The 27747-nt window shown below is 57.8% G+C and overlaps 3 protein-coding genes across 30 annotated transcripts in view; 1 reads left to right on the forward strand and 2 right to left on the reverse strand.

Moving 5' to 3' along the window:
• TSC2 (TSC complex subunit 2) overlaps nucleotides 1-6285 on the reverse strand; it is a gene marked incomplete at both ends in the record, with an annotated part of 42259 nt that extends 35974 nt beyond the window's left edge. For all 23 annotated transcript variants that reach the window (XM_080704346.1, XM_080704345.1, XM_080704337.1 and 20 more), the window contains 2 exons: nucleotides 1442-1528; nucleotides 6148-6285. In XM_080704346.1, the coding sequence (XP_080560472.1) occupies nucleotides 1442-1528; nucleotides 6148-6285 (225 nt within the window). The remainder of the gene's footprint in view (nucleotides 1-1441; nucleotides 1529-6147) is intronic.
• Nucleotides 6286-6968: 683 nt separating this feature from the next.
• Nucleotides 6969-14858, forward strand: NTHL1 (nth like DNA glycosylase 1; the record flags this gene model as incomplete). The annotated part of the gene is given in 7 exon segments (XM_080704645.1): nucleotides 6969-6978; nucleotides 6981-7103; nucleotides 8911-9149; nucleotides 10106-10276; nucleotides 11074-11233; nucleotides 14558-14663; nucleotides 14735-14858. Coding segments are annotated over 7 exon segments (933 nt in total).
• A 1668-nt stretch (nucleotides 14859-16526) lies between these two features.
• Nucleotides 16527-25920, reverse strand: NHERF2 (NHERF family PDZ scaffold protein 2; the record flags this gene model as incomplete). Of its 6 annotated transcripts, none has more annotated exons than XM_080702144.1 (7): nucleotides 16527-16652; nucleotides 16852-16914; nucleotides 17420-17463; nucleotides 17533-17686; nucleotides 17977-18156; nucleotides 22849-23049; nucleotides 25708-25920. In XM_080702144.1, 7 exons carry the CDS (start codon nucleotides 25918-25920, stop codon nucleotides 16527-16529), a joined length of 981 nt encoding a protein of 326 aa, XP_080558270.1. The 6 variants fall into 6 exon arrangements, with proteins under 6 accessions (XP_080558270.1, XP_080558269.1, XP_080558271.1 ...); XM_080702143.1 differs by having other exon boundaries at nucleotides 16527-16685; XM_080702145.1 differs by lacking the exon at nucleotides 16852-16914 and having other exon boundaries at nucleotides 16527-16685.
• Between the last annotated feature and the right edge of the window lie 1827 nt (nucleotides 25921-27747).

Raw genomic sequence — 27747 nt, forward strand, 5'->3', positions numbered from 1 at the left:
GTGTGTGGGTCTGGGGATGGAACCCAGGGTGACCGCCAAGCTACATCCCCTGCCCTAATTTTTATTCTTTATTTTGAAACCAGGTCTCAGTCTCACTGAGTTGCAGAGGGCCTCACTAAGTAGCTGAGGCTGTCCATGAACCACAATCCTCTGGGTCTCAGCCTCAGGAATGCTAGGGTTCCAAGCATGTGCCACCATGCCCAGCCTATTTTATAATTTATTTGGAAACAGGGTCTCACTAAGTTGCTGAGAGCCTCACTAAGTTGCTGAGAGCCTCACTAAGTAGCTGAAGCTGAATTTGAACCTGTGTGATCCTGCTGAGAGCCTCACTAAGTAACTGAAGCTGAATGTGAACCTGTGTGATCCTCCTGTCTCAGCCTCCCAAGCACAGGGATTACAAGCATGTGCCACCACGCCCGGCTTTTTTATTCTTTATTTTGAAACAGGGCCTCACGAAATTGCAGAGGGCCTCACAAGTTACTGAGGCTGTCCGCAAACCGCGATCCTCCTGCATTAGCCTCCCATGTACTGAGATTACAAGCGTGCGCGCCCACGCCCAGCACATACATACATTTGTAAAACAGGCTCTCTAGGTTGCTGAGGCTGTCCTTACACCGCCATCTCCCTGAGAGTTTGGCGTTTGCCACACACCCAGCCCTTGCTCCATTTGAAGTGATCCTCCTGATGCCTGTGGGCCATCCCAGCCCCTAAACCTATTTATCTGTTCCTTGGGTGTCCCTCCCTCGGAGATACGCAGCTCCCATGTCTCAGATGAACTGCTGAGGAGGCACTGGCACTTCCCATGGTGCATCAGAGTCCCCTCCTGAGTCTCACACACTGGATTAGGTGCTACAGCGGCCCTGACCCCAGAACCCCTGCCACCGTCTGTGGACGGCAGGGGAACCTGCAAATGTCCGCCCAGAAAGCACCTGGCAGTGTCTGTCCTGGGCGGCGCGCAGCTGCCGTCATCCAGTCCCCTCACCCAAGCAGGCCCAAGCCTTGGTGCCCTGACAAGCCCTCTGCGAAGCCACACCCTTCCCTGGCATTCCTTCAATCTCCACTCTCCCGAGTGTGTACATGAGAGGACAAGTTGGCACACATTTTCATAACCCTTCCTGAGATCTGTTGGGAAAGCCTGTTCCCCACCATGATGGGTCTCACAGGATTGTATTCAGGGCATTTCCAGAAACTTCTCCATCACTAAGCTGAAAGTTAAATTGCCGTAAAATGGTGAAAATACCATCTTCACCAAGCTACCTGTCAACCGCACTCCTAGAAAAAGCAAACCAAGCTGGCGTGGTGGCGCATGCTTGTAATCCAAGCATTCGGGAGGATAGCAGTTCGCAGGCAGCCTCAGATACTTAGCAGGAAAAAAAAGCAAACCAAGGTTTCTAGATGGCTGACATGCATTTCTCCAGCAGCACAAGTGAGATAAACCTACCTCTTCAAATTTCTTAGTTTTTGCAACTTCACAGATCTGCCCTATGACCCGGATGCGATTGTTGAGGCCACATTCCACACTGAGTTCCTGGAGGGGCAAGAAGGAAAAGGAGCCAGCACTCAGACGCCAGGTCCCTGCACAGCAACCACACACCACCCTGTGAGGAGCGCCACACTTCCTGACCTGTACTCTGCAGCAGAGCTATGGAACCAGGATTTGCTGAAAAGCTTCCTACTTCACCTTGGTGGACTAAGAATGGGCAACTTTTTCTTAACTGCACAGTTTTTTTTTTTTTCTTTTGCAGAACTGGGGATCAAACCCAGGGGCATTCTACTTCTGAGCTACACCTCCAGCCCCCCTTTTATTTATTTATTTTTGGTGGTACTGGGGATGGAACCCTTCCACCTCTGGGCTACATTCCCAGACCCTATTATTTATATATTATATATAAATATATTATATATATATATTTTTTTTTTTTTAAAACAGGGTCTTAAGCTAGCGAGGCTGGCTTCGAACCTGCATGATCTTCCTGTCTCTGACTCCCAAGCGCGGGGATTACAAGCGTGCACCACCACATCCGGCCCCCTTTTATTTTTTTAATTCTTTATTTTGAAACAGGATCTCACTAAGTTGCAGAGGGCATCACTAAGTAGCTAAGGGTGGCTGCAAACCTGCAATCCTCCTCCTGTCTCAGCTTCCCAAGTACTAGGATTACAAGCATGTACCACCATGCCAGGCAACAGCAGTTTTTATTAGTATAAAGTTCACACAATGTAAAATACATCATATTGTTTATTTCTTTATTTACCTATTTATATATTGATGCTGGGGATTGAACCCAGAGGCATCCTATACCTCCAAGCTGCGCCCCAGCCCTTTTATTATTGTGTGTGTGTGTGGTACTAGAAATTGAACACAGAGGTATTCTACCTCCAAGATGATACACCCCCACCCCTATTTTATTCTTTCTTGTGTGTGTGTGTGTGTGTGTGTGTGTGTGTGTGTGTGTGTGTGTGTGGTACTGGGGATGGAACCCAGGGGCCTTCTACCTCCAGACTACACTCTCAGACCTATTTTATATTTTTTATTTGGAAACAGGGTCTCTTAGGCCAGCAGAGACTGGCTGCGAACCTGCGTGATCCTCCTGTCTCAGCCTCCCAAGCGCTGGGATTACAAGCGTGTGCCACCACACCCAGCTTATACTTTATTTTGAAACAGGGTCTCACTAAGTTGCAGAGGGCCTCACTAAGTAACTGAGGCTGGCATGAACCTGCGATCTTCCTGTTTCACCCTCCCAAATACTGGAATTATAAGCGTGAACCACCATATCCAACTTTATTCTTTACTTTGAAATGGGATCTTGCTAAATTGCTCAGACTGGCCTTGAACCTGAACCCTCCTGTCTCAGCCTCACAAGTACTGGGATTATACACATATGCCACTATGCCTGGCATATTCTAGCAATTTTTTTTTTATTGTACTGGGGATTGAACCCAGGGGCACTCTACCTCTGAGCTGTACCCCTGGACCTTTTTATTAGTTTCATTTTGAAACAGGGTCTCACTAGATTGCTGGGGGCCTTGCTAAGTTGCTGAGGGTGTCCTCAAACCTGAGATCCTCCTGTCTCAACCTCCCAAGTACTGGGATTACAGGTGTGTGCCACCATGCCTGGCTCTTCAGCCCTTTTTTGTGTGTGGAGGGTACTGGGGATTGAACTCTGGGGCATTCTACCTCTAAGCTACACCCCAACCTCTTTTATTATTTTGTTTTGAAACAGGGTCTCGCGAGGCTGCTCAGCGTCTCACTAAGTCGCTGAGGCTGTCCTCAAAACTGCAAACCTGATGGGCGTGGTGGTGCACACTTGTAATTCCAGCATTTGGGAGGCTGAGACAGAAGGATCTTGGTTCATGGACAGCCTCGGCTACATAGTAAGGCCCTTTGCAACTCAGTGAGACCCTGTTTCCAAATAAAGAATCACAATTAGGGCTGGGAGTGCAGCTCGGAGGTAGAATGCCCCTGGGTTCCATCCCCAGTACTGCAAAAACAAAACAAAACAAAACAAAAAAACATGTATGCACCACCACACCCAGCCTCCCTGGCCCTTTTATTTTTTGTTTGAAACACAGTCTTGCTAGGTTGTTGAGACTGGTCCTGAACCTCCAAGCCTCCTGTCTTGGATTCCCAAACACTGGCATTACAGGCGTGTGCCACCATGGCTAGCTTCATTTTAAACTGTGCAGTTCAGGCTTCAGTACATGCACAATGATTACAATTGTCCCCACTATTTCCAAAACATTTTCATCACCCCAAAAGGAAACCACATAGCAATTCATTCCTCCCCTCAGCCTTGGCGACGACCAATGTGTTTTCTCTTTCTATGGACTTGCCTGTTCCCACACGAGTCTGTGTTCTATGGGAAGCTCTGTGACTAGCTTCTTCCATTTCGCGTGCTCTGTGTCCACGTATGTTGTAGCATGTCAATTATCCACTCTATTGATGAGTCACCCAGTCTCATGGATGTGCCACATCTCATTTACACCCTTCAACAGTTAATGAGCATTTTGGTTGTTTCTGAGTAGAAAACTTTTTTTTTTTTTTTTGCAGTACTGGGAATGAAAGCCAGGGGCATTTCAACTCCGAGCTACACTCCCAGCCCTAATTTTTATTCTTTATTTGGAAACAGGGTCTCACTGAGTTGCAAAGATCCTCACTAAGTACTAGCTGAGGCTGGGCGCTAACCGTAATCCTTCTGTCTCTGACTCCCAAATGCTGGGATTACAAGCATGTGCTACCATGCCTGGCTTTCTGAGAGAGAACTTTATAAATGCAAAGTCTCTGTATTTACTTATGGGATAAAACTGGTGTCAGGCATATACTAGGGGAATTCGAACACACATAAAAATAAGGAGATGCTGGGTGTGGTGGTGCATGCCTGTAATCTCAGTCCTTGGGAGGCTGAGACAGGAAGATAAGATTCAAGGAGAGCCCTAGCAAAATAATGACACTTTCAAGCCAGGTATAGTGGCACGTTTGTAATCCCAGCATTTGGGAGACTGAGACAGGAGGATCTGTGGTTCACGGACAGCCTCAGCTACTTAGTAAGGCCCTCCACAACTTAGTGAGACCCTGTTTCAAAAAGAAATGAAAAATAAAAAATAGGACTGGGGGTGTGGCTCAAAGGTAGAATGCCCCGGGTTTCGTCCCCAGTATGGCAAAATATAATGAGACTTTCAGCAACCTAGTGAGACCCTGTTTCAAAATAGAAAATAAAATAGGGCTCAGGATGTAACTCAGGAGTAGAATGTCTCTAGGTTCTATCCCCAGTACCAAAAAAAAAGGGCTGGGGATGTAGCCTAAAGGTAGAATGCCCCTGGGTTCAATCCCTAGTACCACCAAAAGAATAAACAAATAATAAATAAATAAAAACAGGGATGGGGGAGTAGCTCAGTGGTAGAATGATTGTTTCAGGGAGTGGTGACACACACAGCACACTTGTAATTCCAGCATTTGGGAGGCTGATACAGGAGAATCCCGGTTCAAGGACAGCCTCAGCTACTCCTCTGTGAGGCCCTTTGCAACTCAGTGTTACTCTGTTTCAAAATAAAGAATAACGGCCAGGCATGGCAAGTTTATAATCCCAGTGCTTGGGAGGCTGAGACAGACTGCACAAGTTCAAAGCCAGCCTCAGCTACTTAGTGAGCCCCTGTTTCCAAATAAAGTATTAAAAAGGTCTGGAAGTATAGCCTGGAGGCAGAAAAGCCACTGGGTTCCATCCCCAGTACACACACACACACACACACACACACACACACACACACACGAATAAAAAATAGGACCGGGGGTGTGGTTCAGAGGTAGAACGCCATTGGGTTCCATCCCCAGGACCACAAAAAAAGGGAGGGGTTGGGTATGTAGCTTGGGGCTAGAATCGCCCCCCCACCCCGGGTTCAATCACCATAAATAAACAAACAAACAAACAAACAAAAAATGATCTACTCCTAGGAACTCACAAATTGTCAGTTAATATCTGACCATACCCCTCATCGCCTGTGAGAAAGTCATGCAAACCACATTTAATAAAATGAAGGGTTTTTTGCATCGATACCTGGTTTGGTTTGGTTTTAATATGCTTTTTAAGTTGCTGAAGTTGGCCTCGAACCTATAATCTTGTCTCAGCCTCCTAAATACTGGGATTACAGCCATGTGTCACTGTGCCAGGCTCAATCATCTGAATTTTCTTTTGTGTGTGTGTGTGTGTGGTACTGGGGATTGGACCCAAAGGCATTCTACTTCTAAGCTTCTCACCCCCCAGCCCTGTTTTTTATTTTATTTTATTTTATTTATTTTTGCGGTACGGGGGGTGGAACCTAGGGGCATTCTACCTCAGAGCTACATCCCCAGCTCTCTTTTTATTCCTTATATTGAAACAGGGTCTCACTGAGTTGCAAAGGGCCTAAGTACCTGAGAGTATCCACGAACCTCAATCCTCTCTCAGCTTCCCAAATGCTGGGATTACAAGCAAGCGCCACCACACCCAGCTTCAATATCTGAATTTTGACACAAATGTGCTAAAGCAAGTCACCAAGACAGGAAGGAGCCTTGCGCTTGAAGTCACCCCATCTCCCACAGGCCCTGTGACAGATAAAACCCGGCCTTCTTTGCGCTTCCCAGCAGACTAGAGAAGACACGGGCAGCTCACTCACTCTCAGGATTTCCGCCGTGATGATAAACTCCGTGTGCTTGCCTTCTGCAGACCTGGGATTTGGCCTTGACGTTCCCAGTCCCAACAGAATCTTGAACTTCTCCTTCAGGCCTGAATCTTTGCTTGCTGGCTTGGCCATGGTGGGCAGGGGAGCCCGAGGGGACTCCTCTGTGCAGAAGAAAGCGGCATTGGAGACACCAGAGCAACAGCTCCGCCTACCTGCCCGTCTGCTGACCTCCAGCCGCCCAGACCCTAGGTCTATGGTGGACATCACATCTCCCCCCACGGTCCCTCAGGACAACCCCAAACGGCCTGCGACTTGCGGGCCTGGTCTAGCGAGTCCTGCTCAAACACCACCACCCGCCTGGATGCACGGGGTGGGGGCGGCCGCCGCGGGGTCCAGGGAACCCCGACGTTAGCCATCTCTCTTCTCTCCATGTTGAGGCGGGACTGTCGCGGGGACGCCAGCGACAGAGACCTCGCACCCGCCGTGACTTAAAATCAAGGAGTGCTTGGAGCACCAGGGCCAGGCTGCAGTAGGCGCTGCCGAGACCCTGGCGCTGCGCGGCCCGCCTCCCCGTCACGGACCGGCCACACCGCGGGCCGAGCCGGCCGGGCAATCGGGGTGCCAGAAACCACTCACCCCGTGCACGGCCCCCGCGCTCCGGGCGGCCAGCCGCGGAGAAGGGCGCACACCCCCGGGCCGGAGCCGCCGCCGGAAGCACGGCCTGGACTTCCGGGGGCGGGGCCGCGCGGGGCTTGCCGGGAGTCGTAGTTCTGGGTGCCGGCCGCGCTCGTGATCTGGCCGCGGGTGCCGCCGGGATGTGTAGTCCGCTGGGCTCGGCATGAGCGCCGCAGTGAGAATGCTGACCCGCCGCCGGAGTCGCGCTGCCGGGGCCGGGCCGCGCGAGGGTGGGGAGGAGCCCGCGCCACCCCGGAGCCGAGAGGCGGCTGCAGGTAGCGCCGCGCCGGCCGCGCGCTGGGAGGAGAGGCGAGCGGAGGAGGCCGGCGGCGGGCTGGGGCCGCGCTGAGCCGCCACACCTGCCCCCCGGGGCCACGGACCTGCAGGCGCGCATCACTTCCCCGGCCGCGTGCGGCCCGAGGCCCACCTGGCTCTGGCCCTCAGGCTGGGGGTCCTCAGAGCTGCGCTCCGGGCGCGCACACCCACCCACCCCCTCCTCCCGAACGACAGGGCCCCGGGCACCCCTCGCTGCAGGCTGGCTGTGCGGCGGGCGCACCGCCCTGCCCTCGGAGCGCTTCCCGCAGCCAGGCCGCGTGCCAGAAATACACCCAGCCAGAAGTCTCCCCGCCGGGCGGTGGCTCTGAGCGAAAACAGGAAAGGGCATGGCGTTCATTGTTTGCCCTGTGGCCACCAAGGACCTACCCTGTGCCCAACAGGGTTAGGATCTGAAGGAGTGAGGCTGACAGGACCCCCGCGCTTGGCCCCAGCAGGATTCCCTTGGGCGCCCGGGGCAGTCCGGGCAGGAGGCCCACTGGGAGGAAGGCAGGGCTGGAGGCTCTCCTGCTGTAGGGCCGGGGAAGAATGCTGCCTGCCAGGTAGCGGGAGCCTCGTGGCCCAGGGAGTTTGGAGTTTATTGTGGCTACCAAGGGAGATCAAGGAGGAGTTCTAAGAGGGAATCGACAGTCCAATTTAGGTGTTAGAAGCCCGGCATAGTGCGCATGACTGTAATCCCAGTACTTGGGAAACTGAGAGAGGAGGATCACATGTTCAAGGATAGCCTCAGCAAGTAGTGAGATTGTTTCAAAACAGAAAATAAAAAGTTCTGGATATGTACCTCGGCGGTAGACTGTCCATGGGTTCAATCCCTGTACCAAAGGAAAAAAAGAAAAAAATTCTTGGAGCAGCTTAGAGGATATCAGGACTGTTGTGGCAGAGGCTATCTCCAAGGTCCTTGTGTGCAAATGTGTACTTTGTTGTTTTTGCTGTGCTGGGGATTGAACCCAGGCATTCTACCTCTAGCCTAGTTTTTATTCTTTTTTTTTTTTTTTTTTTTCAGTACTGGAGATGGAACCCAAGGATATTCTACCTCCAGGCTATAACCACTGCCCTACTTTTTATTTTACTTTTGAAACAGGGTCTCACTAAATTATGGAGTACCTCACTAAGTACCTGAGGCTGGCTGCAAACCTGCAATCCTCTTGTCTCAGCCTCCCAAGTACTGGGATTATAAGCATGCACCACCATGCCCAGTTTAATATATATATATATATATATATTTTTTTTTTTCCCCCTTTTGGCAGTACTAGGGATGTCACCCAGGAGCATTCTACCTCTGAGCTACACCCCAGGCCCTATTTTTTTTTTTTTTTTTTTTTACTCTTTATTTTGAAACAGGGTCTCACTGTGTTTCAAAGGACCTCACTAAGTAGAAGCTGAGGCTGTCCTTGAACCACGATCCTCCTGTTTCAGCCTCCCAAATTCTGGGATTACAAGTGTGTGCCACCATGTGTAGCTTATTCTATATTTTGAAACAGGATCTCACTAAGTTTCGGAGAGCCTTTCTAAGTTGCTGAGGCTGGTTGTGAACATGTGATCCTCCTGTCTCAGCTTCCCAAGTACTGGAATTACAAGCATGGGCTACTGCGCCTGAATGCAGTGTGCCCTCTGTCAGTCTGGCCGTGCTCTGCCTGCAGAGGGCAGAGCACTCCCTCTGGGGTAGATGGTGGACAATCCTTAGGTGAATGAGGGAGGGAGGACTGAGTCGACAAGCAGGCAGCAGCCGTAACCTACCCTTTTTTGCAGAAGGAAGAAAAAGCCACAGACCCGAGAAGCGTCCACGAAAGCCACAGAGGCTGCATGTGGCCTATGAGGCCTTGGATGGCGAGAAAGGTGAGGGGGCCACAGCCCTCAAAGTGCCAGCCTGGGAGCCCCAGGACTGGCAGCAGCAGCTAGCCAACATCCGCGCCATGAGGAGCAGGAAGGATGCGCCTGTGGACCGGCTGGGAGCTGAGCACTGCTATGACCCCAGAGCCCCTCCAAAGGTAGGCAGGCCATTTTCCCAGGTGACTTCCCATCCCTCCAAACAAGAAGACATGTGCTTCCCCTCCTACCTCTGCAAGGGACAGCCTGAGAGCTGGCAGCTCTTGGTTGGCAACCCCCCCAACCCAGAGCACTGGGCAGCACACCTCCTTCCCTGCGGCCACTCAGCAGGCCGGCTTGTGGCTTAGGCCATGTGCTCTGCTTTCTGCTGGGTACAATGCTGACCCATGGGGGTGTCCAGGATGGCAGGGAGGGAGTTCCTTATGCTTCGCTGAGCCCCATGCTGCTACCTAATGGTTTGTGTACTGAAGACTCTGATCCCATTTCCCTGTGTATAAAGTAAATAATGTTACCATCAACAAAGCAGTAATGATAATAATAGTAGCTGATGGCCGGGAGTGATGGCGTACACTTGTAATCTCAGCATTTGGGAGGCTGAGACCAGAGGATCACGGTTTGCAGACAGCCTCAGCTTCTACTTAGTAGCTGATGGCTGTTTAGTAATTGACTGGGTACCTGTTTGATGACAAGAACTTTGAAAATCATTTGAGCCTCACACCAGTCCTTTGAAGCAGATGGTTGCTATCTTTGTTGTAGATGGCAAGACAGGCCCACACACCCTGTTGGCCCAAGTAATAAGGAAGTCCAGTGCAGTGGGGGGGCGGGGGCCCAGGTGTGGTGGCACACACTTGTAATCCTAGTACTTGAGAGGTTGAAATAGGAGGATCACAGGTTTGAGGACAGCCTCAGCAAGTAGTGTGACTCTCACCAACCTAGAGAGACCCTGTTTCAAAATAAAAATTTTTTAAAATAGGGCTGGGGTATAGCTGAGAGGTAGAATGCCCCTGGGTTCCATTCAGTACCACAAAATAAAGTGAAGGGGGTAGAGGGCATAATGGAGCCTGGCAGGGGAGCTCCCAGGCCCTGCTGCCACCCCGGCCTGTCGCTGTGCAAGCAGGTGCGGAGGTACCAGGTGCTGCTGTCACTGATGCTGTCCAGCCAGACCAAAGACCAGGTGACAGCCGGCGCCATGCAGCGGCTGCGGGCCCGGGGCCTGACGGTCGAGAGCATCCTGAAGACGGACGACGGCACGCTGGGCAAGCTCATCTATCCCGTGGGCTTCTGGAGGGTGAGTCCAGCCTGTGCATGGGGCCTGAGTAGGTCCTGGGCCGGCATCTCTGGCCACAGGAGGTCCTCGTGCCACTGACCAGCCAGGGTGGATGGCTGGACCGCGGGGCCAGCGCCCTGTCCCTAGAGCTCCCTGGCTTTTCCTGTCTGCCCCCCCTTCCTTCCTTCACCTCCCGCCCAGCTCCCGCCCCGCCCTTCCTCCCCTTCCCCTTTGTTTACTCCAAGTCTCCCTGGAGTGAGTCACCCCCCTCTCCAGAGTCCCAGAGAGGCTGCTCCGCCACCCCACAGAGGCCTGGGTGGTGGGTGGGCAGATCTGTTAAAGTGCCTCTGTGGGTGGGGCCGCTTCCTTTGGCACTGTCGTGGGCTGCAATCTGTCAGACAGGTTTTAAATAGCCTTCTCCACTCAGGCGCAGGATGGGAACCACCCAGCTGGCCCGGCAGCTGATGGGGAGCCCCGGGCGCTAGCCCTCCTTCCTGAAGGCCCAGGTGTTACCAAGCCCAACTCCTGGGGACGGCTGGCCTGTTCAGCCTGGCCTGGCCTCTAGGGGAACGCTGGGGCAGGGGTCTCAAACTGGACCCCACCGCTTTGTCGGTGGCCTACGTGGGTGGGAGGCAGGGGTCAGGCCTGCCTTGGGCCTGGCAAGGGTTTCCCTTGGGCCTACCTGCTGCCCCTGCTCCATCCTACCTCCTGGGAGTGGGGAGCAGGTGCCTCTACATGAATCCTGGACAGATAGATGATGGGCAGCTCCGGGCACCTGGGGTCTCCCCAGACTGACCCCACCCTGCACCATCTTTCAGAACAAAGTAAAGTTCATCAAACAGACCAGCGTCATTCTGCAGCAGCGCTATGGCGGGGACATCCCAGCCTCCGTGGCAGAGCTGGTGGCGCTGCCAGGCGTCGGACCCAAGATGGCACACTTGGCCATGGCTGTGGCCTGGGGCACCGTCTCAGGCATAGGTGAGTGGCATGTGGCACAAGCACAAAGGGGCAAGGGGCCAGCTTTTGGCCTGTGAGCTGCTGCTGGGTCCCCACGTCTCAGTGATCTGTGGCCCCAGCTCCAAGCTTCTCATCCAACACTCAGCCCAGAAGGTCAGAAAGGTGCTCCAAATGCTGAGCTGGCTCCCACTGGAGGCGGCTCCACAAGGCCCAGGCGAGCACAGGTCTGTGCCGCTGTTGCAGCCCTGTGAGGGGAGCCCATGGTGGGAGGGGGCTGGGCCGAGGGCGCCTGGGAAGACTTCCTGAGGTCGTGTTTCAGCAGAGGGCCCCGGGAAGGGCAGGGCTGACCGGTTCCAGGCAGGAGGGTCAGCGCTGCAAAGCTGTGGGCAAGAGAGAGGCCAGAACCAGGAAGCTGTGGAAAAAGAGCCATGGAACAGGGGTCTGGGGAAGGTGGGGCGGGGAGGAGGAAGGGCTGTCTGAGGATAGGGTGCCTTCCTGGAATCCTTTCCTAGGCGTTGCCTCTGGCATCAGAGGCTCTTGTCCTAGGTAAAGATGCTCTCCCTGGGGTGGGACAGTGCTACTTCCTTCTTAGAGCTTTGCCCAGAGGAGTTGAGACTCTGGTAGCCACAGAGAAGCTGGGCCCAGCCAGCCCAGAACCAGGGTTTGCCCCCGTCCCAGACTCCTCTGGGCGTCCTGCAGGTGCCCGTGGGGGGTCTCCTCGGCAGGCCCCTGGGCTGTCAGTGCCTTCCATCACTCGCTGGTGAGCAGGAGCGCAGCCAGGGGCCCAGGGCGTGGTTGGGACCTACTGGCCAGCCCCCTGGCGAAGCTGGAGAGCAGCCACCCTGAAAAAGCTAGGTCAGGAAGTGGGCTGAAGCTTCCCCACCTCCACTGCAGTGCCCGCCAGCCTCTCAGCAGACACTCGAGCTTATCTGGGTGCTGTCCTCGGCTGCCCGTGTCCCAGGAGTGCTGGGCGCAGTCAGGCAGCTCCGTGGGGGAAGGGCCCACCATGGTGGAAACAGAAACGGAGCCTGTGCTTTGCCTGCAGCAGGCAGAGTAGATATGAGTGTTGGAATGCCACCCTCAGTGGTTGGCTGTGGGCCCAGCCAGCTGCAGGGAGACCCCAGGGGTGCTCCTAGGGGAGAGAAGAAGCCCTCTAAATTAAAAAATAAAGCTGGGCATGGTGGCACATGCCTGTAAATCCTAGTACTTGGGAGGCTGAGACAGGAAGAGCACATATTTGTGGCCAGCTTCAGCTACTTGAGTGAGGCGCTCCGCAACTTAGTGAGACCCTGTTTCAAAATAAAGAATAAAAAATAGGGCTGAGGGTATAGCTCAGCAGTAGAATATCTCTGGGTTTGATTCCCTAGTACCACGAAAAAAAAAGCATATTAAAAAAATAAACACAAACTAGCCGGGCATGGTGGCGCACACTTGTAATCCCAAGATTTGGGAGGCTGAGACTGGAGGATCGCAGTTCGCGGACAGCCTCAGCTTCTTAGTGAGGCCCTCTGCAAATCAGTGAGACCTTGTTCCAAAATAAAGACAAAAAATAGGGCTGGGGGTGTAGCTTGAAAGTAGCAACTTAGGGAGACCCTGTTTCTAAATAAAATATAAAAAGAGGTCTGGGAACATAGCCTGGAGGTAGAAAGCCCCTGGGTTTCACCCCCAGTACCACACAAAAGGGGGGGGCAGGGATACGAAAGAGCACTTACTGGGCATGTGTAAAACCTTGGGTTTATTCTCCACAAAATAATTTTCTTTTTCCAGCACTGGGGATTGACTCCAGGGGGCATTCTACCTCTGAGCTACACCCCAGCCCTATTTTTTATTTTGAAACAGGGTCTCACAAAGTTATGGAGGGTCTCACTAAGTAGCTGAGGCTGGCTGCGAACCTGTGATCCTCTTGTCTCAGCCTCCCAAGTACGGGGATTACTGGTGCATGCCTAGCTTCTCCCTAATTAGTTTTAAAAATAAAAAACCAGGGTCATGGGGGACAGAAGCCAATTCTAACTATGCCCCTCCCAGCTGGGCAGCTTCAGAGCAGGTGCTCAGCCTTTCTGAGCTTTGGCTCAAAGCCGGTGAAGCAGTCGCCCTCCCTAAGTATACAAATATGCAGGAAGTCCTTCTGGCCCACACAGAGGCTCACACATAACGTGGCTCTGCACTGGATCCCAAGGTCACCAAGCTGGGCATGGTAGGCATGCTTGTAATACCAGCATTCGGGAGGCTGAGACAGAGGAGGATCGTCATTCGTAGACAGCCTCAGCTACCTAGTGAGGCCCTTTGCAACTCAGTGAGACCTGGTTTCAAAAATAAAGAATAAAAAATAGGGCAGGGGGTGTAGCTCGGAGGTCAAATGCCCCTAGATTGCATCCTCAGACCCGCAAAAATTAATTAATTAATTAATTTAAAAAATAGGGCAGAGGGTGTAGCTCGGAGGTCAAATGCCCCTGGGTTCCAACCCCGGTACTGCAACAACAAAAAAAAGAACATGGTCACCTTTGTGGAAGAGGGAGAAATGGAGGCGGACTGCTCCAGGATGTGAGTCCTCGCCAGCACCCCGGGTTCCCCAGGCAGCTGGGGATGAGGTGGTGGCGGTGAGATGGGGTTGGCTTTCTGTTTGGCAAGCCCTGGGACTGCAGCTGGCAGGAGGCCACGGTGTGTGGCTGGCTGATGCAAACGGGCCGAGCCCAGGTGGACCACAGCAGCCACCGCCCCCTGCTCTGACAGCTGGGGTGACAGGGGTTGGCTCTGCAGCGGGGACTCAGGCCAGCCAGCTGTGCCAGTTTGCTGCCACACAGCCAGTTCCTGGACAGGGAAGGGCCCGGGCCACAGGAGGCAGAGTGGATGGAGTTGGCAAAGCCTCCTTCCTGGGAGGCCTGGGCTGAGAGCACAGACTTTGGGGTGGAGTGGGGTGTTTGTGCGTGCTAAGAGTACCTCTGCCACTAAGCTGCATGCCCAGAGAATGCACGCTTTGACACGAGAACCTGCCCCACCTTGCTTCTGCCCTGTAAAGACCAAGTTGAGCTGAGGCTGGCACATCTCACACAGGATCCCACCCAAGTTAGCTGTTTCTGTTGTTGGGGGAATCAGAGACACCACCACCCACCTGCCCAGTTGGCACCAGGTTCAGTGGGAATGGGTCAGCTCAGAGCAGAAAACCCCCACCTGGCTCTCTCTGTGTTGGGAGAAATGCAAGACAGAGGGCAGCAGCCAGGACTGGGCGGTCCTCACCCAGCACCAGGGCCTGCCGCCGCTCATCCCAGAGGCCTGGGACCCAGCCACAAAGGTCCCCTGAGTCTGGGCTGGCAGGCTGCCTGTTCACCCGGCCCCATCTCCACACAGCCGTGGACACACACGTGCACAGAATCGCCAACCGGCTGAGGTGGACCAAGAAGCCAACCAAGTCCCCGGAGGATACCCGCGCCGCCCTGGAGGAGTGGCTGCCCAGGTGTGGCCGGGTGAGGGGCGGGGGGCACCTCCCTGCCTTAATCCATGCTCACCCTGCCCCCCTTCCCACAGGGAGCTATGGAGCGAGATCAATGGGTTGTTGGTGGGCTTTGGGCAGCAGACCTGTCTGCCTGTCCACCCCCGCTGCCAGGCCTGCCTCAACCAAGCCTTGTGCCCCGCTGCCCGGGGCCTCTGACCCGTGGTGCCACTCCCTGATGCTGCTTTGGCCACTGTCTGTGAGGTGCCTTTGCTGGGGTGGGGGGGTAATAAAGTTTGGGGGTATTTGTACTTGGTGTCTGGCTGACTTCTCTCCAGGATGCATGGGAGCCGCCCAGGAAGCACGTGTGTGCACACGTGTATACGTGTGCGCTGTGCTCACGTGTGTCTGAAGCAGGGTTGCCTGGGACGCGGGGGTGGGGATGTGACAGTCCAGGCTGTGAACTTAGGGAGGGAGGAGAGAGCAGGGTGCACAAGCCCAGGAGAGGAAATGGTGAGTGTCAGCTGCCAGGAAGGCCGCTGTGGCCCTGCACCCCCCACTCACCCACAGGCTGTAGGCCTCCCCAAGAACCAGGCTTGGGCACGCCAGAGCCCAAGGTTTGACCAGTGTGTGCTTGCTAGAGGTGGTGGGGGCTGCAGCAGGCAGAGAGCCCGGGTGGTGTCAGAGGCCAAGTGGCCTCCCTGGGGGGTGTAGGGGATGCTGGGCCTCCCCAGGTAGAAGTGAGTCTGGAGTACGCCACAGGTGGGTGTCCCAAGCAGGAGCAGAAGCCTAAAGCAGGAAGCTTCCATCAAGCCCTCGAGCGAGCCTCATCCCACCCCTTGAGCAAAGACCCAGAAAAGACAGGCACAGGGCTTAGGCAAGGCCCATTTATTCCAAGGGCGCGCATGCGCTATGGCTTACGACGCAGAGAGCAGTGCCAGTGGTCTCGGGGGCACCAAGGGAAGGGCAGAGTGGATAGGATGTCTGGGTGGGTGCCACAGGCACAAGGCAGGGGCCTGTCCCAGAAGCTCAGGGTCCTTCCTGGGGGCAGCTCTTGCATGCCCGTAGCTCCCCAGGCCAGGAGCCATGGTACAGAAGAGGCCTGCCCAGAGATGCCCTCCGGGGCCATGGGGCCTCCATCCTCAGGCCCCTCAGAGAACTCAGGTTCTGCACCCCAGACCCGCGGTGGGGCAGGTGCACCACAGGGGTAGTGGGTGGGGGACCTGGCCTAGTGACCCCCCCCCCAAGTCCAGGGAGGATAGGAATGGAGCACAGGCGGCAGGTCCTAGAAGTACATCCAGCCCCCAAGCCTTTCCCCAAAACCCACATGAGCTTAGCCTGGGGCCCCGGCTCCCTTTCCCCCAAGTCCCTGGGCTCCCACGCAGAATGGCAAGGAGGCTGAGGGGGTGGGGAGGAAATGGTTTGCAGAGAAAGGTTTGTTTTATTGCAATTATTTAGAGAGCGTCCCAAGGGGGGCGGGGGAGGGGGCTCTGGTATTAAGTGGAAACATGTGTGGAGCTGGAGATCTTTTTGGAAAAAAAGGAAAAACGCAAATTCCTTTCAGTCAGCAGGCCCAGGGCAGGACAGCAAAGGCCTCTGCCATGCCGTACTCCATACCTCTGTCTGTCTGTCTGTCTGTCTGTCTGTCTGTCTGACCGCTCTCTCCCCCCTCACTTGCTGCGGCAGGCCCCCAGGACCTGGCGGGTGGGAGGCTGCAGGGGGCTCCCTGGGGCACAGGTTGGTTTCTGGGTGGCAGTGAGGCCACCCTCCAGTCCACTGAGGCTTGGGGAACTCTGGGTGGGGCCTGAGGTCCGTGCGGGAGGAGGCCCGTGCGGGAGGAGGCCCGTGCGGGAGGAGGCCCGGGGCCCTGCACAGGCAGGAAGGGGCTCAGAAGTTGCTGAAGATCTCCCGTTTCCGGTTCCAGTCCATCTGCGGTGCACGCTTGTTGACCCGTGTGGCTCGAGCCTTCTCTTTGGCTTCGGCTGCCGTGGGGCTCAGGTGAAGGCCGCTCTCCTGGAAGGGGTCTCGCTTCCAGGTTCCACCGTCCTGGGAGCAGGCAGGGTCCCAGAGTGAGCCCTAGACCCACGTTCCAGCGGGCAGCCTTCCCAGGGAGGGCACCCCCAGGCTGCCTGGAGGCGGGCAGCAGCCTAGGAGGGCAACACCCACCCCAGGGCCTCGGCACCCCAGGGTGTGATCAGAGCAGCAGGGTTACCTCAGTGTCCTTGTCTGAGCCTGGCAGGTCACTTCTGGATGAGCACACGGAGCCACCATTGAGCTGGGGACGCAAGGGCAAGTGGAGGTATGAGGGACCCCGCCCGGCGTGCATTCTAGCCTGCTCCCACAGCCGCACTGATCCCTCCTTCGGAGCCCCCACCACTGTCCGCATCAGCCGGGCAGGATGCCGAGCACCCAGCAGTAAACAGGCAGTAAACGGGCAGCTCCAGCTGGACCGATGTGGGGGGAACCAGCTACGTGAGCATCCCCTGGAGCGAAGCCAGAGCCAGCTCCCAGAGAGGGGACGAAAGCAGGACTCAGTGACGAGGTGGGGCAGGGGTGGGAGAGCGAAGGCAGTGGTCCTGGGACCCCAGGTGCCCCCCTGCCTGAAAGCTCTGTGTGACTGGGCGCAGCACTGACCCAGGGCAGGGTCCACATTGGGCATTAGAGCTGGGGTGCTGGAGCCAGGCTTGATCTCACAACTGAGAAATCCCCCAGGGAAGGAGGCCTCTAGCAAGCCTGGGACCCAGAGGTACACCTGTGGTCATCTGGACCCACCCTCTCACCTGGGCAGGGCTGGTCCCGTTGGTGACCGGTGATGGCAGTGGACCTGTGGGGACAGCATGTCAGAGGCTGCCGGGTCCCACACTGACCCCACAACCCTGAAGCAGAGGCCCACCTTCCACGTGCTCCTCGGTGGGCGTGACCCGCAGCCGCTTGAAGTGCTCGTCCGTCTCAGGGTCCACCACCAGCAGCCTCGCCTCATCCTCCCGCGCCTTGATGCTGGCCACCACCTCCGCGTGGCGCAGCCCCTCCACATTCTGCCCATTCACCTGCCACCGCCAGCTCGGGGTCAGCACAGCCTTAGGGGCCCAGCCAGCCCCATACCACCAAGCCAGGGTGCATCAAATATTCATCACCCCACCACCAGCGGAGGCGGCCAGAGGGATGCCGGCTCAGGTTCCCCACGCTCCCCTGCTCCTGCAGGACCCGGGGTCCAGGAAAAGACAGGAACACGGGGAAATGCCCAGACACGGGCACAGCACAGACACACGAGGACCAGGGCGCAGACACGGCACACACACGGGCGCCAGCACCCCTGAGGCCTCAATGGGCAGGGTACCTCAATGAGCCGGTCCTGGGCACGGAGGCCTGAATGCGCAGCAGGTGAGCCAGGGTCCACGGAGCGGATGTACTGACCAGGCCGGGTTTTGTCACTGTGCAGGTTAAACCCGTAGCCCTGGGGTCCCCTTCGCAGATGGCAGAGCCGAGGCCGTAGCTCTCTTGGGGGCCCATTGACATCCTGCAGGCACACAGTACATGGGATCAGGCTCGGGCCCCAGCCTCCCGGCCCCAGTGGCCACTCATCGGGACCCCACTGACTGCCCAGCCCACAGGCCCCAGGTCTCAGTGAAAATCACTCCTCACGGAGACCCCAGGGACTGCCTGGGACCGAGCCCAGGACTTGGGCAAAGGTTCTGTTCCCAAATGTGAAGTCTTGGGGTTGTAAAAGGAGGCCATGGGGTGGGCTGCCCCAGTCACAGCGCCCAACTGTGCACCCCCCTCTCTACCCCCCCCAGGTCTGGGCGGCTTTGTTTTCTCTCACAGGCCTCCAGGAGGCCGCTGCTGGGTGGAGGCTGTGTTTACTTCCACATTCCAGCACAAGCCGAGTCACCCCCACCCACAGGCCCAGAAAGAAGGGGCTGGGGCTGAGGCAGCTGCAGGGCCTCCCTGCCTGCACAGGAAAGGACGGGCACAAGGTACCCACAGGGAGCCCCCACACGCCCCTGACTCACTTTACCTCTGGCATCCTGCAGTCGGGGGCTGCGCAGGCAGGGCCAGGCCTGAGGACCCCCACCTGGACCCCGCCAGAGGCCAGGAGGTGACCACAGAGCCGAATGGCCAGCGGCTACTGGTGCCCAATTACACCTGGTGGTGGCCGGGGTGAGCAGGCGGTAGCAGCTCAGGTTTCTGAGGGTGTGTGCGGGTGACTGCCGGGGGTGCTCACCAGGCCCCCCTCACCTTCTACCTTCCTGCACGTGGCCTTGCTAACGGGTTCTGGTGGCACACTCGAGGGTCCCTCAGACCTCATTCAGGGTCTCTAGGCCTCGGGCACCTGTCCCGCATCAGCCCAGACCCCACTGCTACCACCATCCCAGCTGCCCAGCTGTGGAGCCCATTCGTAGCCCCAGAAGTGACTGGGAATGCCTCTGCCCACGGGCAACAGCCCACTGGTGGGGGCCGGCCCATCACGGTGCAGGGCTGCTCCCTTGCCCCAGACTCGGGGCTTCCCGCTCAGTCTAGAACACCCCCTGCCTGCCCAGCCTGCACGCTGCTTGGGATCTGATCCCTGACCCCTGGTCTGGAGTCTGTCTCCCTGACCCTCTGGGCCTTCACTGTAGGGCCACCACCTGCCCCATTACACCAGGAAGTCTAGCTGCCTGGCCCCCCCAAGGGGCTCACTGGGCGACCTGGGCCAAATTCGAGGGTGTGAAACCCCTAGGCTCTCCAGTACTCCACCACCTAGGGGCCCACCTCATCCTCTCGGACATAGCTATAGGTATAGGTCACCACACCTATGCTTTTGACACATCCCCAGAGAGGTGCCTCCTGGGACTCACTGTTGGTGCAGCCAGGGGGCAGCTGCTTTGCAAGAACAGAAGGGAAAGTGCAAGGAGGAGGAGGTGGGAAGCACAGCATGGGGTGGGGCCAGGACGCAGGGCCACACCACAGGGTCAGAGCCCAAACGCCCCGTGGACACAGTGGACACACGGCCACTCACACATGCAAACAAGGGCGCCCCGAGCTGTTGACAAAGCCTCTTCCCACGGCCTCCGAATGGCCTGCAGGGTGGGGTCTCTTGAGGCCCCCAAACAGGAAGCGGGATTTGGCAGGGTATCCAGGGCCATGTGGCCACATCCATGTTCTTGGGGCCATCCTGGCCATTCCCCTGCCCCAATCCAGGCCAGCTCCCTCTTACCACACAGGCCAAGAGGTTCTGCTAACCCCACCCCAATCCCTTCTCATTTTGAGCCAGGGCCCAAGGGCCACCAAACTTGGCAGGAGACCCTTAAGCGGAGGGACCGTGACAGAGCCAGCTGGCGGCCCGTGGGGCGGAGGGGCCTGGCGGGAGCGAGCATGGGGGGCCAGCCAGCGGTGGGAGGGACACATTGCTCACATTCCTCCTCCAGGGCCTCCTGCCAGGCCCTCTGGCTCCCACGGCTCCCGGCCTGATGGCCACAGCACTGGGCAAGCCCTGGCCCCCCTGCCAAGCTATGACCAAAGAGGCTGGCCTGGGGTGCCCTGGGAGCCTGGCTGTGCCCCCCAGATGGTGACTCACCAGTCCTGGCAGAGAAAGGCCCCCATTGTTCCTCAGGGACCAGCCTGCTTGCACAAGATCCCCAAGTGCCCTTTTCCTCCCTGGGGCACTGAGTCGAGGCTAGGGTCCTCACAGCCCACCCTGCCCCCACCCCCTCTGACCTGCACGAGCCTCCAGGGTGGGCTCTGTGGAGGGGCGCCCGGGGCTGGGGTGGGAGCCGTGGCATCCCCAGAGCGGGCCATGAGAGGCAGGGCAGAAGCAGCCGGTGGCGGGCGTCTGGCCTGGAGTGTCCCAAGTTCTCTGCCAGCCCAGACTGACACCCCACTTATCTACCTCCCACTGTGGCCCAGGTTCCCCGGAGATGGGTGGGACCTGGGGGCTGAGTCACTTTGGGGAGCAGGGTGGTGACTGAGCCCCCTCCCATACAGAGGCTCCAGCGCGGCGTCCCCCACCCGGCTGGGTTTCCGTCCTAAGAAAGGAAGGAAGGAAGCCGCTGGGAGGCCCTGCCCTGCTCCAGGACCCAGGGCTAAAGAGACAGAGACAGGGGAGGGGACCCCAGAGACAGGGGAGGGGACCCCAGCCACTCGTGCCCGTGGGGGGAGTTGGGAGCACAGCGGAGCCGGGGACACTGTGTGACACCTCCTGCACGACTCCATCGCCCTCACTCAATCTCAGCCCCCAAAGCCTTCCAAATGGGGGGCGGGGCACAGCTGGGGAGAGCAGGAGGCCTGGGTCCATCGTGCCGCCCAGGCCCTGGCACTACTCGCTGCCCTGTCTGTCTAGGGGCTGTCCCTGTCGTCACTGCAGCTGCAGCCGCCCCTGCTCCATGTGGGCCAGGGCCGAGTCACTACTGACTGGACCTTTGCGGCCCCCCAAGGGAGGGGCAGCCCACCAGTGTCCTCTGCTGCCCCACCTCCTCTGTCCTCCCAGGTGCGCCCCTCACGACCCACAGCCCATCAGAGGGCACCCTGCAGGGCAAGCAGACCCCCAGGGCTCCCTGCACCTGGTCCCTGCAAGGGTCCAAAAGCCTGGCTTGGTGAGACCACACGGGGCTCGCTTTCCCTTCCAGAGCGTGACCCTGTCCCTCCAGCTCCCTGACCTCCTGAAGCCACTTCCCCAGGCTAGCCTCGTCCACTGACGGGCCTACCAATTGGTCGCACCCCCCTTTGTTCCTCTAAAAATATGCCCAGAGGAAAGCCCCCTCCTAGGGCTTCCGCAGCCCCCAGGGCCTGAAATAGAGGAGAGCAGGGAAGGCCCCACCCAAGGACAAGGTGCCACAGTCCCTCTCTGATAAGGCCTGAGGGCGTATTTTCCACAGGAAGGTAGACTGGGCCGTTTGTGTCCAATTCAATGGACAGCCGCCTTGGGTGGAGGGAGCTTCCTCCTGGGGGAGGAGTGGGGTGCCTGGGAAAGAGGGAGGCTCCAATCCTCAGTGGGAGAGGAGGGTCCGGGACCAGCCTGCCTCCCACAGCACCCGCAGGCCGGCAGGGTGGCTTCTGCAAGACTGTAACCTTCAGCAGCTCCAAGGCCGAGTCTGGACTCCAGAGCTCCGTACCTGTCCTCCAGTCCCGGAAACCCAAAAGCACCCCTGGGCCCCATGCCCAGGCTGGGCTTCCTGCTGGCAGTGCCATCTGCCCACCCCAAGACAGGCCCCACGCTGCTCCGCCCTCAGCACGGTCCGCTGAGGGGGAGACACCTGGAAAAGAGCATCGGCAAACTGTACAGTCCCCGCGTGTCCAGGCCTGACGGTCTCAAAGTGGGATTTGTTTTTATTTTTTTAATTTTATTTATTTATTTATTTATTTATTTATTTATTTAGCGGGCCTGGGGATGGAACCCAGGGGCATTTGACCTCCTAGCTACACCCCCTGCCCTATCTTTTATTCTTTATTTTGAAACCAGGTCTCACTGAGTTGCAGAGGGCCTCACTAAGTAGCTGAGGCTGTCTGCGAACCTCGATCCTCCGGTCTCAGCCTCCCGAATGCTGGGATTACAAGCGTGCGTCACCATGCCCGGCTAAGGGATTTGTTTTTAAAACTTTAAAAAGGCAGGAGGTATGAGAGAAAAAATATTATCAGCACATCCCAGAGGCAGAGCAAACAGCTTTGGGCCCTTCCCCTGGCCTCCAGGTGGCCTCCTCGAGGTCCAGGTCCAGGTCTGGGTTGCTACACCACAAAAGGGGACCCTGTTCTCTGGGTCTCCTGGCCTGGAAAGGGGCCAAGGACAGGGGAAGGTGCTACCCAGCAAGGGCACAGGAAGAACAGGAAATACGCCCCAGTGCCTTCTTTTATCTGGGCAGGGGAACCCATCCTGAGAGGCCTCACCAGGACCCAGAGCAGCGGCCGCAGCCCTAACCCTATTCCCAGGCCACCCCAGCCCCGTGCACACGGCGTCCCAGCTCAGTCTCCTCAGCTCCCCGAATCACAGCCCTGAGGCAGAGGAGGCTGCCTGGCCCGGACCTTAACACAAACTCCCGAGGGGCCGGGACGGCAGGGCGCTGAGGGTGGAAGGGGTAGCCCAGCGGCCAGCAGGGCAGTCACCAGGGGCATGGAGCTGAGAAGGGGCCCCGAGAGGCAGAAAAGCAGAGGCTCGTGGAGATGACCAGAAGCAGACGGCCGTCCAGAGGCCATGACACTGGCGAGGGCAGGGCAGCCCTGTGGGCAGGGCCCAACGTACCTTCTGGCCAGCGTCCGAGCTGAGGCTGCCAGTGCGTGCGCAGTCGGGCTTCGGTTCCCAGGGCTCGTGGGCCGGCGGAAGGCCGCGGTGGGCCATCTCCTCAGTGCACGTGAGCCGCCGGCGGCGGAGCACCTCATCCGTCTCCTTGTCCACCACCAGCAGGCGCGTCTGCCCTTCCACAGCCTTGATCCTCTGCACCACCTGGGAGGGGCGGGCGGGGCAGCGGGTCAGTGGCCTGCACCCTGGGCAGCACATGGAGGGTGGCACCACTCCGGGCCGGCCCGGGCTCACAGGCAGCAGGCAGGAGGCCGGCCTGCCAGGGGTGGGCGGCTGGACTCCACCCTGCGGGCTCCACCCCCCACCCCCAGGTTCCAGCAGCTCCCTCCTTCTGTCCTGACTCCTGACACTGGGGCCTGAGCTGCAAGGGCTCTGGGGCCCCAGCTGGGCCTGGGAGTGTCACTTGCAGGAAGGGCCACCTGCAGGTGCAGCCAGTGAGGAGAGTCTGTCTAGAAATGACAAAGACGGTACCTGGCTGAGCTACTGCAGTGGGTTTAGTCTGTTCCTAGGTATATGTGTATATGTGCCTCTCTCTCTTGTGTATACATCTGTTTTGGGGGTTGTTTGTTTGTTTGTGGTGCTGGGGATCTACCCAGGACATTCCACCCCTGAGCTACACTCAGAGTCTCACTAAGTTACCATGTGCTGGCCTGGAACATGCATTCTCCTGTCATAGGCTCCCAGGTGCTGTTGCAGGTGTGAACTTCTATGCCCAGCTTTGAATACAGTTGCTTCAAAGTCTGCCTGTCTGGATGTAGGGGAAGGAGGCATCTCCCTTGGCCACTGTGAGTGTGCCTAGGCTCCTTTCTCTCTTTTGGTGTGGTATGGGAGTGTGTGTGTGAGTGTGTGTGTGTGTGTGTGTGTGTGTGTGTGTGTTACTGGGGATTGAACCCGGGGGGCATTCTACCTCCAACCTATACCCCCAGCCCTATTTTATTTTATTTTGAAACAGGGTCTTACTAGGTTGATGAGAGTCTCACTACTTGCTGAGGCTGTCCTTGAACCTTTGATTTTGTTTTTGTTTTGTTTTGTTATGGTACTGGGGATGGAACTCTGGGGCATTCTACCTCTGAGCTATACCCCCAGCCCCATCATATATATATATATATTTTTTTTTTTTTTTGCAGGTCTGGGATGAAATCCAGAGGCATTTGACCTCCGAGCTACACCCCCTGCCCAATTTTTTATTCTTTATTTTGAAACAGGGTCTCACTGAGTTGCAAAGGGCCTAAGTAGCTGAGGCTGTCCGCGAACCGCAATCCTCTGGTCTCAGCCTCCCAAATGCTGGGATTACAAGCGTGCGCCACCACGCCCAGCTTGCAGTATGGGAGTCTAAACCCTTTCTCTAGGTCCCACTTCACCTCCAGACAATGACTACGGACCACTCCTGCTGGACCTGCGGAGAGGCAAAGACCTGGTTTTCTGGCTCAGGCACCCACACACACCCTGGTAAGCAGAGTTTAGCCCCAGCAGGTGGAAGGGATGGGGCAGATGCACCTGTGAGATAGGTGTGGCTTTACCCCTGAGTGTCTAGGTGGGTGCCGTGAAGTGTAGCCACAGAGCATGCAGAAGAGGTGCCCTGGTCCAGGGGTAGGCAGGGCAGCAGCCCTACACCCTCGCCGCATCCTGGGGGTAAATGATGCTTACCAGGTGTCAGCAGGAAGGTCTGACCCAGGCCCATCTCTGCCTGGCCCCTCAGTGTCCCTTCTCTCTCCCCATGACCCAGAGAGAGGAGGAGAAGCCCCAAAACCTGCTGTTTCCTGGCAGGGGACATGGATGCATAGCCCAAAGTCTTTGAGCGCCTGTCTCCTTGTCTGTAAAACGGGGGCTGTAGCTGCGCCTCTCGGGGCAGTGAGGAGGGTCTGATGTGGTTCCTTATGTGAAGTTTTAGACGTGAGCACCCCAGAGGCCTGGGATAAGCAGGTGCACAAGGGGCCAGGGTAGTGTGAGTGCTAGACAAGGCGGGCACCAGTTCTGCGGCCGGCTGGCCCTGATGTCCACCCTTCTTAGGCAAACAGCCACATCCAGCTGATGCCCTGGGTGGAATCGGGACCGCAGAGGAGCGGCTAGATGAGGCCCCTGAGGGAGAGGAGCCGGCTTGGGGCTCAGCCAGGAGCCCATCTGCTGTCTCTGGGCCCCAAGATTGGCCACGCAGGTCATGGACTTGCCAGCGCCATGAGGAGCACTGAGGACCCAGAACCGCAGGGTGGAGGAAGGCTGGCCGCCAGCTGGTCTGAGGTGGGAGGTAAGATGCCCTAGCCCACATGACAGCCTGCCTCCAGGCCCCCCCCTCCCCTGGCTGGAGGCAGGGGCTGCCGCTGACCCCTGCTGGGCAGAGCAGCACCCCAGGAGCTGGAGGCGCCTCAGGAGCCAAGGAATGTGCTGCCCCAAGGCCCGGTCCACAGGGCCAGACACATCTGGCCAGGGTGCTTGCGCAGTGATGCTCGGCGGTGGGCGCTGCTGAGCACACACAGCCAGGTGTGCAGACACTGTGCAGACACGGTGCACACCCATGGTGCACACCCACCCCCGGCGCTCAGTCCAGCACACAGGTGTGTCACCAGCACACACTGGCAGGCAGGCGCCACAGACATGACCCCAGGGGGCCCGCACACTCGCCGGGGCGGCTGTGCGCACACACACCGAGAGGCCCCGCGCCCGGCGTGCCCGCGCCCGAGCCCCCAGCCAGGCGCCCAGGCCAGGCCAGGCCGAGGCGGGCGGCGGCAGAGTGCGGGCCGGGGCACCGGGGCCTCCCCGCCGCGCCGCCACGTCCCCTCCCGGGCCGGGCGGCCGCCGACCCACCTGGTGGTGCGTCTCGCCCTCCACGTTGACGCCGTTGACCTCGACCAGGCGGTCCCCGGCGCGCAGCGCGGCCGCCTCGGCGGGGGAGCCGGGCTCCACGCGCCGGACGAACTGCCCGCGCCGGCCCTTCTCGCCGTGCAGGTGGAAGCCGTAGCCCTGCTCGCCGCGCACCAGGCGGCACAGGCGCGGCCGCGGCGGCTCGGGCGCGGCCATGGCCGGCGGCGCTCTGCCCGCACTGGGGCCCGCGGCCCGCCGCTGCGCCTCCGCCCCCGCCGCCCCCGCCCGCCCCCGCGGCCCGGCCCACGAGGCGGGGCTCCGGGCCACACCCCCGCGCCCCCCGCCCGCCGCTCCCGAGGGGCCCCCAGGCCCGGGGAGCCCCCGCAGGGACCCCGGGTGAGAACCCGAGCCACGGCCCTGCATCCTCGGGAGTCCTCTCGCCTCCCGCGCCGTGTCCCTTCCAGGAGGCTGCCCTGCCCAGGGCCAGCCCAGGTTGGCCGGGCTGCTGCTGAGGCGCCCCTCCCCGGCCCTGGGCTCTCTGCACTGCGGGTCAGTTAAGCATCCCATCGGCCCATATCCCGCCCCTTGGCCTTCAGAAACAGGAATTTGCGGGGAGACAGGAGGGTCTGGGCTCCCTCCTCCCCTGGCGGGGCTGTCCTGAGGATGACCCCTCTGAGCGTGTGGTTGTAGTCAGCTGCTGCATTAAGCAAGCCCTGCAGGTCTCTCCCGGGCCCCAGCCCTCCACTTCCCCTGCTCTCTACCTTCCCCAAAATGATGCCCTCTCCCTCTCCCAACAGGACAGTAATAATCCGTGGAGAATCTCTCATGCCCTCCTACACCTGAGTGCGGTCTACCTAAACCACCACGGCGGCCCAGGCCATTTCACAGACCAGAAAACCGAGGTCTGGAAAGGAGAGACGGGCACAATGGTATGGAGCTCCATCCCGGGGAGCTTCTCCTCACACACAAGAAAAGGCTGAGTCCCGGCCCACCCGCAGCCCATCCCCCCGCCCCCCTCACATACCTGGTTCCCTGGGGTCAGGTACAGCCAGCCCAGACAGTTCCCCATGTGGGCAGGAGAAGCAGGCTCAGCTGGCCTGGCCGTTCTCCTCCCTCCAGTGGAGGTGGCCCGGCTCCCCAGCCCCCACCCGCACAGGGCCCGCCTCTGGGCAGCTTCTAGCCCGTGGCCCCTTGGGTGCCCACACCCTGAAGCTGCCCCTAAAAGCCACTTAGGCTGAGGCAGTTCCTGGCCAGTGCTGCTATAGGCTCCGGCCCGGCTGACCACCTCCATCTGTCTGTCTGTCTGTCTATCTGTCCAGGGGTCTGGCCTGTGACTGGCTCCTCCCCTGTACCCATCCAGGCTCTCAGAGGCTGTAAAGATGGAGGCAGACAGTGTTTCCACTACATACTCCACACACCATGCCTGCTGGGGCTTGGGAGTCACCCCACAGCTACCAGGGCCACCCCAGACCTGTCTGGTCATGGCTTAGTGGACTTAGCTTTTGGGGAGTACTGGGGATGGAACCCAGGTGTACTCTACGACTGAGCTACATCCCCACTTCTATTTATTTATTTATTTATTTATTTATTTATTTATTTACTTTGTGGTAAGTGGGATGGAACCCAGGGCCATTCTACCTCTGAGCTACACCCCCAGTCCTATTTTCATTTATTTGGAAAAAGGGTCTTACTAAGTAGTAGCTGAGGCTGTCCTTGAACTACAATCCTCCTGTCGTAGCCTCCCAAATGCTGGGATTACAAGCATGCACCAACACACCAAGCCTTTTATTCTTTATTCTTTATTTTGAAACAGGGTCTCACTAAGTTGCAGAGGGCCTCACTAGGTAGCTGAGGCTATCTTCGAACCTTAATCTTCCTGTCTCAGCCTCCCAAATGCTAGGATTACAAGCGTGCACCACCATGCCTGGATCTTTTATTTTTATTTATTTATTTTATTATTATTATTATTATTATTTTTGCGGGTCTGGGGATGGAACCCAGAGGCATTTGACCTCCGAGCTACACCTCCTGCCCATTTTGTTT

The sequence above is a fragment of the Muscardinus avellanarius genome, assembly GCF_963383645.1.
Source record: "Muscardinus avellanarius genome assembly, chromosome: 10".
Classification (NCBI taxonomy): Eukaryota; Metazoa; Chordata; class Mammalia; order Rodentia; family Gliridae; genus Muscardinus; species Muscardinus avellanarius.